Source organism: Fukomys damarensis, unplaced genomic scaffold, assembly GCF_012274545.1.
Source record: "Fukomys damarensis isolate Sample0158 unplaced genomic scaffold, DMR_v1.0_HiC HiC_scaffold_32, whole genome shotgun sequence".
Classification (NCBI taxonomy): Eukaryota; Metazoa; Chordata; class Mammalia; order Rodentia; family Bathyergidae; genus Fukomys; species Fukomys damarensis.
The window spans coordinates 20,908,616-20,922,703 of record NW_022900944.1 but is presented as its reverse complement, the minus strand read 5'-3'; the positions used below and the strand labels follow the sequence as shown (position 1 = coordinate 20,922,703).

Here is a 14,088-nt window from a genome sequence, read left to right as displayed (position 1 = left end):
GCTTGCGAGGCAGACTACTGAGCTAAACCCCTGGCCCATTTTTTTTCTTTTAATTAACCAAGTTATCACTCCCCACTTGATTCTTACTGAATAGAAGTTGCATCATGGATTAGGGATTTCATTCTCCTCTAAATTCCCACATTGGAAATATTTGCATATTTTCATGTGTAGGTGTTAAAGACCAATGAAAAGGTCACAGCTGGAATGCAAACCTTGAAATTTCATAACTCATGAACTGTATATAGGATCCAACCACAGTTTTGTCTTGTATTCAGAAATAATCATGTGATTCTTTGCTGCAAAGGCTGTCCGGGAGCTCCTTAAACAAATAGAATCTTTCCTTGGTCTCTAAAAATGTGATTCAGTGTTCTGTAGGGTGGGGCGTGGTCCTGTGCATTTGAAAGCCTAAATGATACCCAGGGGACATCTCAGGAAGCATCAGGATGGCCAGCAGAGTTCAGCTTGCATTCACAGTGGGATTCTGCTGCCTGGCCTTGAGCCAGTTCTGCAGTCTGCTTAACTCTTGATGCCATGTGTGTGACTCAGGTCCCTCTCGCCTACCAGGGCTCCTGTGTTTGGCAGAGTTATCACACAAAGCACATAGACATTCGTGACAGTGGCTCTTCTGCCATGGAAGGGGGCTGGGTAAGAGAAACACAGAAGCTCTTCGGGGACAGAGCTGAGATAAAGCCTGTTGGCTCTGTGAATCTATAAAATATGAGGGGAGAGAACTCGCCAAAGATTGTGTTGGAGTGACTGATTTCCTACAAATGTCTTCTGATTTACCATGTTCACAACTAATTTTTAACTTGTTATAATTATTTACTTGTAGGTTCAGAACTTTATTTCAGGTGTATTAAAATTAAACAGTGCTTGGCCATAGTGAAACAAATGGTTCAATATTATCTATTGAATCAGCATATTAAAAGTTTTTACTACGCCACAACATTAATTTTCCATTCACTTTAATGTAACAAGATAATGTCCTTTCATGAAAATATTAAACACTTCAGAAGAACCTAAATGAAGTCATATTTAATACAAGACAGCAGAGCCAGTGAATAGTATTCGGTAACAGGATAGGAAAAATCCTGTTTAAAAGGAAAACATAAACTATACAGATTTGTATTCAGAGCTAGACCATATAAGTGCATGTTTAATTTTTCAGTGTCTCCCTGGCTGTACTTCTATATTCTCTTAAGCAGTTTTAGAATACATCAGTCTTCCAGAAATATGGTCTTTCCCAGACTACTGATGTGTTTCTAATTTACTTGCTTAAAATTAGTAGTGTAATTTTTTTATTTCATTGCCATTCCTAAGAAGTTTCGATGTCAGTGGAGATTTAAAAGGGACTTTACCAGCTGTGATTGCATACCCATTAAACACGGCATGAGAATGGACAATCCAAATAGGGTTTTCATTTATGGCTCCTTGAGCATCGGGTTCCCCAACGACAGTGGTCAGCGTTAGTTCAAACATCTTAAAGTCTTGTCTATCACCATTACTTGTGTGAGATGTCTTGAGGACTCTGAATTATCACTTGAAAACAAAGAGGATATGGAAAAATTCAGCTTTCTCATCGTTTTCATCAGATGCCACTTTAAAGCAAATACTGCACCGTGTCACCAGGATTGACATAATTCGTTGTTCTAGTGAAGTAATGTTTCATATGTGTAATTTGTTACATGAGAGAAAAAGAGAGGTGTCATGATAACACATTGCCTGCAGGTCAAAGAGGGAGAGACTCTTGAACTGAGCCCGAAATGGAGGAAGGTGTGCAGATTAGGTATCTGTCTTTCCCATGTGCACATGAGAACATGCATATGTAATATAAAAATGTCATTTTGAACTAGTGGGACTTTCAAATTTTTTTTTCTAGGTTGGACACCGAGGAACAATAAAAGATTATCCAAGCTTTAGCCCATCAGTGGATGCTGAAGCGATCCGTAAGGCAATCAGAGGAATTGGTGAGTATGTTTTACAATGAATTTCCTTCTTATTTTTAAGCCAGTCAGGAAAGTTATGGCCTAAGAGTGCCCAGGTTAACTTGGTTTATTCCATTAGAGAAATTTGTTGAGTATTTTTTAAAAGTATAAAACAAGGAGGAAAAGCATAGGGAACTGGATTTTATTAAATCTTAACATTTGCAATATTTACTTAATATGAAAAACTATCACCACTGCTGCTGCTATCAGCAACAGCTATCATCAGTCATTACAGATGCAGTACTTGATTCTTCCTGGATTTCATTCCTGCTCCATTGCCTAAAGATGGTCACTGTCCTAAATTAGAGTTTATTCCCATGTAACTTTCAGTGCCGTGACTACATGTGCATGTACAAATTGTTTTGCACGGCCTCAGCCAGTAAAAAATAGATTTGTACCGCATGCAATCTTCTTTTTCTTTTAAGGCCTTAAGATAGCATATTTGAAATTTCTCTGTGTTGATATGTTTAGCTCTAGTTCATTAATTTAAATGACATAACTACATAAATCTATTGCCTACTGTGTCATCAAATGGGAATATTGATGAAACATTTGAATTGCCTACAATTCTTTTCTATTACATTATAAAAGTACTGTAATGAGGATTTCTGCTTATGTTGCATTGTGCACATTGGCTTGCATTTCTCTAGAATATGACAAGAATTGGAATTTCCATGGAAGGGAATGCTTATTTTCAAATTAATTAGAAATTTTGCCAAATTGCTCCCTGAATAAATGCAGAAAATTTCATTCCTTCCAGCAATGTATGAGCCTTCTGCTTGTTCCATATTCCATGAATACTTGCTGCAGTAATACTACTTAGTTTTCCTTGACTGTGTCTGTAATTGTATCTCATTCTGTATATGTTTATTTCTTCTCTCTTCTCTGTCCCCAGTTACTGGTGCAGTTAACCATTCTTAGTGGCTCATTTGTTCCCTCTTTTGTATATTACTTCTTCATATAGTTTATCCATTTTGTGGGTGGGTTGTCTTCTTCATGATTAGCAGAATTTTTTATAATTTCTGGACATAATCCTTGTTTTTTTTAATTGTATGCCATAAAACTCTCTTCTCCAAATCTGTGGCTTTCTTTGAACGTTGATTGTAGTAACTTTTATTGAATTACATTTTAAGTGTTAGTAAGTTTGAGTTAACCAATGTTTTTCACTAGGCTTTCTCTTCGCATCTTTTTTGTAATGAGATTATAAAATATATTCTGCATTTTTCTCCAAAGTTTAAAAATTTTATTTTTCGCAATGAGCTTTAATCTACCTGGGATTCGTATTTATGTATAGTATTTAAGGATATCTAATTTTATTTAATTCTATGTGGGTACTTAATTATTTCAACATAATTTACTGAAGAGCTCATCATTTCATGTGGATTGATAATGCCCTTCTCTTTTCTGCCTCCCTATTTTTCTGTCCTCTGCTAAGTTGTATTTGTTTGCCTTCTTGTCCAAATACCACACTGTCACAATTATTATAGTTTCATAAAGACGCTTGGTGTAGGGCAAAAAGTTTTCTCGGCTCTGTGTCCTCTGTCAATTTTAGGATTAGCTAGTCAAATTCTATGAAATACACTATTAGGACTTATGTCAAATAATATTATCTTATTTTTACCTGATAGGTTTTTTTTTCCCATTGTTAAATGAAGGTTTTTGTTTATTTCTATCTTTTCTACCCAGTGTTGAAAAGACTATTCTTTGAGGTTAGTGTCAAATTGAACAAATTGATCATATTTAATTTTTTTTTGTTTTTTTGTTTTTGTTTTTGGAGACAGGGCCTCACTATGTAGTTGAGACTGACCTGGAACTCGCTGTGTAGCCCAGGCTGTTCTCAAACTCACAGCGATCCTCCTACCTCAGCCTCTCGAGTGCTGGGACTACAGGCGTGTGCCACCATGCCCAGCTGGTCATATTTAATTTCTCTTGCCTATTTCTTTTGTCATTATGATTTTGAAATTCTACAGTTTGCCTTGCAGGCCACTTTGAGATCTTTTCTGTGATCACCATGGTGAAACCAGGTGTCGTAATGGCATCTGGCCTAGGGCCATCTCAACTGCAGTCCCCAGACCATGGGATAGTTTAGCTGCTGATCTTGAGCATGTGCAGAAATAAGAGGTGAGAAACTGCCAGACACACAGATTGCACACATCTGGGCAGTTAGGGATATTGGAACTCTGAGTTTGGAGGATACAGAGATGCAGAGAAGGGATAGTAAATGAGAATGGAAACATCAGGCAGTGACTAGGATACAAGTTAAGGGTTCCGATTTTACCCTGAAGGTAATGGAGAGGTGTTAGTGTTTTGGCTAAGAGAATGACATGATCAGATTGTATTTTTTAAGAAAAACCGACGTAGGCTGGGTATGGTAGCAAATACCTGTAATCCTATCATTTGGGAAGCTGAAGCAGGAGGATCACAAGTTTGGGGTCAGTCTAGGCTACTTAGTGAGTTTAAGGCTAGCCTCAACTACGTAATGAAATTCTGTCTCAGAAAAATAAAACAAATGAAAAATGTTCTTAGGCAGTAGCGTACAATATGAATGATGTGGGGGTCAAGTTAGACGGCTTTTGAAGTTATGCAGGTAGAATGTGGTAAAGGCACAGTAGCAGAGGGTACTAATTTAAGAGAGGCAGGCAGTTGCCACAATGTGAGCAGGAAGGAAAAGAAAGGGTGGTTCCCAGGATTTTTGATTGGGTGACTATAGCCATAGTATTGTCATTGATGAGGGAATGCGGACTGACAGACAGGTTGGAGAGGAAATAAGCTGGCTCCTTCCTGGAGGGTGTGAGTTGAAGATGTGTGCGGTTGGGAGTGTCCAGTCATACACTAACACGGCTGCCATCAGTGGTCAGGTTGGTGATCAGAGTCTCAGGCCACAAACAGGCATTAATCTAATCCTGTTAAGGATGTAGAAGAATTCAAGATTGGAGGTGGAGGGCAGCATCTGCCCATGGGAGGCCAGCAGATAACCAAGCATACAGATTCTCTTGCCCCTCCTGGATGTAGGCCCCTCCGCACGGACGTGTGTAGGCAAGGTGTGCACATGTCACCTCAACACAGGAATGGAGCCACCAGTCCTAACTGATCTTCACACTATCCCAGCCCTACCTGCCTGAGGCTCCCAACCCCGCTGTAGTCCTCCCCAGTCAGTGAGGTGGACACAACTCTCAACACTGTCTTAATCCCATAATTACCGAGAAAATGGTGGCCTTGTGGCCATTCTGAGGCAGGCCTGCCTCAGCCCTTGCCCGGTTACCCTGTACTTACAAACAGGAGGTTAAGAATATGGATGTGAAATGCTTAAGAGAGGGGCAGACCAGAGATAGAAATATGTGTTTTAGAGTCCGAGATTTGTGTCTAAATTCCTGCCTCACCACTGAGCAGCTGTGTGACTTGGGCTTTCTGAGTGTTAGTGTCTTCGTTTTAGGACAGCTTAGTCTTAGCTCCTCCCAGGGCCCTGGGACTGTTGGCTATAACAAGGGATGAAAGAGTACCTGGTTCGTGGTAGATTCTCAGTAATGGTCAGCTCCTGTTCTCTACAGGAGAAAGGTTTGGTTGCCAAGTGTGGGGATGAGCACTTGGGGGTGGTGACAGTTACTGACCCTTGTGTGGAGGAGGCAGAAGGTTCATGGTGCTCCTCTCTCATCTCTAGACAGGAATGGACAGAGTCGACAGTGGTTATTTTCTTCCCCTAAACTATCTAAATAAAGTTAAATTATTTTTCCATCAGCCAGACAAAGAAAAAAAAATGTAAGGAACCAGAAGTTACAAAGTAAAATGTTTTACTCTGCACTCATTTCAATCCATGGATCATTTTTCTTTGGTTAAAGATCGATTTTGAGCATCTCAGGGTTGATGGTGGGTAAAATAATTTGTTTCACTTAGGAACCGATGAGGAGAGGCTCGTCAGCATTCTGACTGAGAGGTCGAACGTGCAGCGGCAGCTGATCGTGAAGGAATATCAGGCTGCCTATGAGAAGGTACGCTGCGATGCATGTGCCAGGCAGGAACGAGGGAAGAGGCAGCATCCCGTCAGAACCTGGGTCTCGTGTCCCGGTGTCACCATTAACTGGTTAAATGGCCTTGGTTCCTCAGTTTCTTCACCTGTGGAGTGAAGAGGATTGTCTGAGGGCTGTCATTCCAGCCAGGAGTGACTGTGCTCTTTGCGGGACACGTGGCCTAGGTGAACACGTCTCATTACCACAGACAGGATGGGGGCCATGCTGGTTTCCAGTGGGCAGAGGTCAAGGCCGCTGCTGCCAGACACCCCACAGTGCCCAGGTCAGCCTCGACACAGAGGCGTCCAACTAGCAATCCAGCGGAGCATGGCTTAGATGATCTTTGAGTTCTCTTCTGATTTTAAAATATTTACGTAGTTGTAGGCTTGCTTCATTCAGTAAACAAAAACTGAGTAAGTACCAGAGACTTATTCAAGAACAAGTAAGGCTTGTTCTTACTTACTCTGCAGTTTGTTTGTTCAATTCCTGTTGGTTAAGTGCTGCCTATCTTGGGAGATCTCCTGGACACTGGGGATACAGCCGTATGGAGAGCAGGCCCTCCCGTCTTCCATGAGCTCATGTTCTATTAGAAAAGTAGTAAATGAGTAAATAAGAGAAGTTCACATGCTATGAAGTGCTACGAACAAATTAAAATGGATGCTGTAATAGAAGGTGACTGGTAACTCACTCCTTTGGGCAGGATGAAGAAATGCCAGTGAGCAGCTCCTGCCTTACTCTTCCCTGAGACTTAGCAGGACAAAGACTGTGCTGGGGTGGGAAGAGGTTTTCAGGAAGAGAAAACAGCAAATGTGGAAACCCGCAGCAGACACAAGCTGGGAATGCCAGGTTTTATTCTAAGGACATAGGAAACCGCTGGAAATGCATTAGCAGAGGAAGAATAGAATCCATTTTAAAATTTTAAAGCAATTTTTAGACGATTTTGATTTTTAAGCGATGATGTTGGCTGCTGTGTATAACGGACTGTGGAAAGGAAAGGGTGGGGGCAGAGACCAGGTAGGCCAGTGTGTAAATTGAGGGCTGTCCAAAGCCAGCTAACTCTCCCTTCTCAGAAGTACCTGTAGCAGATACTTAGCATATGGTACTGAAATTTTGTCTTGGAGTGCTTCTGCTGTTTCCATTATGCATAGTATCCTAGGGATAAGGGTCATAGCTAACCTGCCTTTAAATGCCCAGTGTGCAGTCCCTGGAAGTATGTGCATCCGAGCAAGGTGGCACATCCACAGGCAGGGAACAGGAGTGGTTCTCTGGCCTTTCAGTATTCCAGAATGTGGAAGGACAGAGGCAAAAGGTACCCACTTCTCAAGGTGAGGAAGAGTGAGAGTGAGTGCAAAAAGAGTCGGCTGTGAAGTCTTGGGTTGAGGGTAGATGGTAGTGGAATTTAGCATTGAGAGAGGCAAGAGCCCAGTGGTGACTGAAACAGAGTAGCAACACGGAGCTTGTCCCATGTCTTGGTGGGATGGTGCTCCTGGCATGGCCCTGGTGGTATGGTAGTGTCAGTCTGCATCATTTTAGCACTCTGAGCTTCAGGGGAACATTACTCAGTGTCCAACATTCAACCCTTTTGAATGTTGGAAACAGAAACCATGTCACTTGCTTTTAGGCAGGGGAGAGGGACTATACTGACGTAATATAAGAAATCGGCACTGTCAAGAAATAATGTCCCTGCCTTGCCACACTGAGGGCTTCCCATGCTCCTGTTATCAGGCAATGGCTTCTGATGCTTCCCAATTCCAGGCTCTTACCAGACAAATGATACCCCGTCACTGTCTTCCCTTCCCTTTCTTTTCGGAACTGGTTGGAGTCAGCAAGAAGCAAGGTACATAAAGTAGAGCCCCTGCCACTGATGCTGGATGTGAATTTTCCTTACTCTGGCCCAAGCATTGAAAACTTCAAGGACTCAGGAAATGCATTGATTTTATTGTTATGAATGATTATTTTAATTGTGCATATTTGTGGGGTGCGGTGTGATAATTCAGTACATGTGTATATAACATGTGAAGATCAAATCAGGGCAGTTAGAGGAACGTATTTTAACGTGCAGTTCCTCATGATGGTGCGCATGCAGAGCACCCTGTTAGCTTCCTTTTAAAAATATTTTGTGAGACTGAGGAGGTAGCACAGTGGTGGAGTGCTTGTGATTGTCTGCATTACACACACACATACATACACACACACACAAATCCTCCATAGAACAACATTTTGGAGGTGATCATAAAATGCAGATTAATATCCATAGAAACATTTTCAGTACTTCTGCTTCTTCCTTGTGGATGGGCACGTTTTTGTCAAATTTCAGTACTCTGTTCATCTTTCACTAGGGGATTTTAAAGGAAGAGAAAGGAAAAGAATTTCAGTTTCCTCCTTGGACTTTTTAGGAGCTGAAAGATGACTTGAAAGGTGATCTCTCTGGCCACTTTCAACACCTCATGGTGGCTCTTGTGACTCCCCCAGCAGTGTTTGATGCGAAGCAGCTGAAGAAGTCCATGAAGGTATGAGCCATGCACAAGCCCAGGGCTGCCCAGCATTGGGCTGTGCCATCAAAAACAGCAACATCTCAGGCTGGGGATTGAGCTTAGTGGCACTGCACCTGCCTCACAAGCGCAAGGTCCTGAGTTCCATCCCTGGTACCAAAAGAAAACAAACAGCAGCCTCTCTTCCAGTGCACACTCAAGATATGGGAGCACCTGGAAGCTGTCTGGGTTGGCTCTTCATGTGGTGAGATGCCTCCAAAATAGGGGTAGACGTGGAGCCCTGAACCCAAATGTTCTGGGCTGAAGAAGTTGCTCACATCCTGATTCTGTTTAGTTTTCAGTGTAACCAAATTCTCAATTTTGATGTTCAAACTAAATGGCACTGTCATCAGCTTAAAGCCATAAACCTTGAATTAGCAGCTGGGCATGGTGGCGCACGCCTGTAATCCCAGCACTTGGGAGACTGCAGTAGGAGATTGCCTCAAGTTTGAGGCCATCCTGGGCTACATATGAAGTTCAAGGCCACCCTGAACTGCATGACAAGACCCTGTCTAAAAACAAAAACAAACAAAACTTGTATTATCTTTGGCCACTTGCTTTGCCTTCTCCCTCAGGGTTCATAGATCTGAGAACAAGCCCATTAACTTTACTGCAAAATCCATTGCAAATATATGCATTTCTTTCAAAACCCACTGCTGCTGTTCCACTGTCTTCATGAGCAGATCTTGCTTGGACCATAGCTAGCTGATCCCTTTGCCTCCATTTCTGTGCATTTTTAATCTGTTCTCCAGCAGTAGCCGAAATTCTCTGTGTAAAGTTATTTTTAAAGTGAGATTTTTGCCATTCACAAGCACATTTTTCCAGTGACTTAGAACACTTCAACCCAAACTTTTTATGCCCTTTGTCACTCATAGTCGAATTCCTATCTCAGCTGTTTAAAATTCTTTGGTTGCCAGGGTTCTGCAGAGCAGCAGAACCAGTAGGTTCTATATACTGAGATTTATTGCAAAGAATTGGTTACACCATTGTAAAGAATGGGATGAAATCTAAAGGACAGGCAGTCAGGAAGGGAAGGCAGGAGCTTAGCTAATGCTAAGGCTGCTCCCCATGGACAGAGAGTCTCTTCAGGGAAGCCTCAGGTCCACTCCTAGTGCCTTGCTACAGGCTGAAGCTGGGCCATCTAGATCGAACATCATCTCCCCTACTCAGTGTTGATTCATACTGGACAAAGCCCCCTCCCAGCAACACGTAGTGTTGGATTGAGCAACTGGGGCTCTAGTCTGACCGAGCTGACTGACAGCACCGACTATCACACCCCCACCCTTCCTTCTTCATTTTGTGCTATAGCTACACTGGCCTCTCTGTCTGATCCTTGAACATTCTAAGCTTATTTCTGTTGTGGGCTTCTACCTGATTCTCCTTCCACCGGGAAGATACTTCTCTTCTAGACACTTAACTATTAATTCACTCAGCTTTATTTTTCAGTTTTAAAATTTGTATTTGCATTTATTTTTTGCTGAATTCTTTCCCCAGCCATAAGTCTTTGTTTTTGCACTTGCTTCCAGGATATCTTTTTAACCTGTGCAGCATGCCTTTCTGGCCCAGAACAGTTTGTTTCCATTCAGTAAGGATCACCTCTGTGTGGCCTGGAAGCTCACAGATGGGTTAATCTGACCCTGGGCTCCATGAGATCCCCAGGCATCACAGGTGCTCTGTTCACCTGGATATGCTCAGTGCACAGAGCATCTGCATCTTAACCCTGACTCACAGTGTTACACTGCATTTTTAAGCATGTGTAACAAAAGTCAACAATCTTTTGAGCCACCAGCCCTGCATACAGCTCTACTGCTTGGCCTGACCCAGATCCACATTACAATGCCAAAATGGCTTCTTTAAAGAGAAATCTTTCGGATTCTTGGTAGCTTTTTGGATTACAGATCCTTGATGGCCTGGGCAGTCTCAGAGATTCTCTTAAAGTGAACGTGAAGATTTGATTCTCTTGATTTGCATGATTTTGTTGAGTCTTCTGGGTCAAGAGGGTAGAGAACCATTTTCACAGTCACCTTGGACCATTAACAGAAAGAGCCACTTTTATTTTTTAGTTGCATCTATTACCATATAAAATTGTTCTTTTCTTTCAAATTTTTTTTTGCCTAGTTTATCATTTTTCATCTAACTTATAAAGCAAACCTATGTCATAACGAGAACCTCATCAGTCTTAATCTAGATCTTCTGGTCCTGGCGCAAAATCTGAAATGAAGTAGGTGCTCAACATATTTACTGATAGGAAAGAGAGAAAAGACAAAGGTCTAGATCGGAGACATAAGCAATACACCTTTCCTGCAGGGATAAGAGTTATTGTCTTTTCTGTGGAAGAGTTACAGGCATCTGAGAAGCAGGCATCAGGATGGAATTGGGTGCACAATGGATGTGTTACAAAAAATACCCATGAAAGATAAAGAGATAGAGCCTGCAAAGTGGGTGAACCCACAGACTGCAGTGCTGGTCTGATGCCTTGAAGGAGAGCAGGAAGGAAACAACTGAGGTAGGAAGAGCATCTGTGGTGTTTCCTCTTGGAAACCCTCGCAGGCTGGTGGCAGTTCCTGAGCAGAGGTTGTCCTTGGAGAGTCCTACAGTGTGCCCAGCTCCCGTACCATACCATGCTGGGCTCAGACATTGGCTCATTGCATCCTGGGGAGAGCATGACCTTAGTGTGAACTCAGTGGCAGATCTGAAGGTGAGGTAGTGAGAGGACAGTGGCCAAGGACATTCTCTGCAGCAGATTCACTTGACGTTAGGAGTGAGCTGTATACCTCTATGCCTACTACTCGGGAGGGCTTAGTAGGTGTAATAATAAGGATTAGATTCACTGAAAGGGAAGAGAAATTTCTCTTGTACACAAAAGATTGTAAGCAGTTCAGAACTGAGTATGGTAGCACCCTTATTATCTGGGACTCTACAACCTGGATGCCTTCAGCCCATGGCTTCCACTTGGTTAAAGATGGCAGCTCAGGATCCAGCCATTGTATCTTTGTCCCAGCCAACTAAAAGGACTAAAGGACAAAAAAGTTTTCACTTTTTCTCTTTGAATGACACTGTGAGTCCTTGCATGTGATACTTATGTGTATATCCCATTGCTCAAAGTGAGTTAGATGGATAAGCTGTACTGTAACGGGATCTGAGAGATATACCCTTTATTTAAGATGGGTTCCAAGTGAAAAATTAGAGGATCTATTATTAAATCAGAAAGATAAAAGAGGTATTGAGGGTAACAGGGGATCCCTCTCAGAAAGGAACAGAATTAAGTCTCTCATGTGCTTCATTGGCCTTACTTGAGCAAGTCCTATGGTAAACGGCTTTCTCTGGAACCATACTGTGATTTAATGACCTCATAATAAACAAGGTTGAAGGGAAATTAAGTAGTGCCCAAGCCAGCAAGGCCCAGGACATGTGTTTGCTGACCCATGTAGTGCAATGGTGCAGAGATGAACACATTTTGGAATACAGGGCCCTTTCTAAACACAGTTGAGTTTGACTGTTCTCTCGGATTATTCCTTTGGAATACCACTTCTAGCCTTTAACATCATAGGCTTTATACTTCATATTCTTTCTTTCTAGAGTGTGTTCAATTGATTTTTGCAGTACAGTGGGACATTTTCTCAAACATTTTATGTCAGTTTACTCCAGATGACTTGTTATTTTAATACTGAAATATATGGGAAATTAGAAAAGGACGTCAGGGCCTTGAGATCTTGTACTGATTTACTCAAAATGGCTCTTTCATCTGTATGAAATATATTAAGAATGAAAGGCATGAAATTAAATTTTTTAAGTATTCTAAAAATTAGATTTCCTTTTCCTTTTTAGGGCACTGGAACAGATGAAGATGCCTTGATTGAACTCTTAACTACCAGGACAAGCAGGCAAATGAAGGAGGTCTCGCAAGCCTACTACACAAGTAAGCCTATTTTCTGCTCACCCTTACCCATGTTCACATGGGTATGAGCCAAATTGCTTTTCCTAGAGTACACCAATCTCTTCTCAAGCCATTTTGAGAAGGGAAGGCCTATAGACAGATATATTCTAAACAGGATGTGGATTTTCTGAGAGAATTAGAATATGATTCAAGCTAGGAACTGCTGCATAACAGTGGCTTAGCTGCAGTACATTTTGCTCTCAGCATTTGCTTAATTGAATCAATTGTTTTCATCAATGCTCGGGATTCCTGTCTGTATATTCTTATTATCTGTTAAAAACTACTGAGAATTATGAATTTTGGTGTGAGAAATTAGATGAACAATTTAGAGGACACTTTGAGCATATGAATTCAATGTAATTAACTGAAATCCTAAAGGTCTGTCATCTGTGTGAAAATGAGCAAGTCCATACAATGCAAGTTTGACTCTGTGCAGACTTGGTGTGACTACACAGGCTAGGTTACAGTCCTCGCAAGACTGCCCTTTCTTCAGGCACCAGCCTGAACTCAGGTGTTCCCAGGCTCCATGCACATCTGTCTAACCAACTGGCTACAAATTCAGATGCTCACTACCCTCTCAGACCCCGGAGCTCACTAGAATTATGCACAGAACTCCAGAAAGCACTGTGTCTACAACTATGGTCTTATTTTGAAGGATACAAATCAAGACCAGCCAAACAAAGAGACCCAGAGGGAGAGATCTGGGAGGATCCAATGTGAAGCTCAGAACACTGATGTGTAATTACCAACTTGCAAGCTTACTTGATCTTTGGTATCCATAGTTTTTATTACCTAGGCACGAATGAGTCACTGTCTGATTGAATGCAGTCTACAGTCCTTCTTTTCAGAGCTTCAGCTGTTATCTTGTGGCTCAGCGCTCAATCCTCTGGTGGTCAGGCTGGTCTTTCTGATGTGACTTCTTTCTGTTCTGAGTCATCTTGTTATTATAAGCTTGGGGGATCACCATGAATGACAAAGACACTCCAGATATTTGGGAAATTCCAAGGATTTAGAGGTCACCTCCCAAGAACTGGAGACAAAGAGTCGTTCAATTTTGTATTATTCAATAGGCCCACAGCCCCTTCCACGTACCTTAAAGGAGACTTGTTTTCTCAATTTGTATCTCTGTGAGGTCAGTTGTGGATCCGGAGCTTTGCAGTAAGAGAGGCCCAAAGAAGGGGTATCCTGAACCCCAGATGGGTATTAGAGAGATTACTTTGGAAAATTCTCACTAGAAGATAAAGGGCTTAATAAGCAACTATTTTATTTATTACTGATGTACTAATCAGAATATAGTCAGAAAAAACAGAAACAACACTAGATACATTAACATAGAGAGTTACTAAACAGAACCCCTTTAAACACTTTGTAGAGGAGTGAAAAAGCAAAAAGGAAATTCCACCTCTCCCTTGGTGGAACGCAACAGAAAGTGGATCAATTTGGAGTAAATGAGAGATTTGTTTGATAAGAAGCTTACATGGTTGCATTGTCAATGTTTAAAATGACTGGTTTGAAGTACAGTGATAGGGCTGGGTATTTAGCTCAGTGGTTCTGCCACCTACCTTGCAAGTGCAAGGGCCCGAGTTTGATCTCTAGTTCTCAAAAAAAAAAAAAAAAAAAAAAAAAACAAG

General features: G+C 41.7%; 1 protein-coding gene across 2 annotated transcripts in view; it reads left to right on the top strand.

The window, feature by feature from the left end:
* The window catches only part of Anxa3 (annexin A3), a 63,193-nt gene that overhangs the window by 23,126 nt on the left and 25,979 nt on the right, over positions 1-14,088 (top strand). The window contains exons 3-6 of one of the 2 annotated variants that reach the window (XM_010628392.3): positions 1,880-1,967; positions 5,877-5,971; positions 8,386-8,499; positions 12,349-12,439. In XM_010628392.3, the coding sequence (XP_010626694.1) occupies positions 1,880-1,967; positions 5,877-5,971; positions 8,386-8,499; positions 12,349-12,439 (388 nt within the window). The remainder of the gene's footprint in view (positions 1-1,879; positions 1,968-5,876; positions 5,972-8,385; positions 8,500-12,348; positions 12,440-14,088) is intronic. The other variant, XM_010628401.3, reaches the window with a different exon arrangement.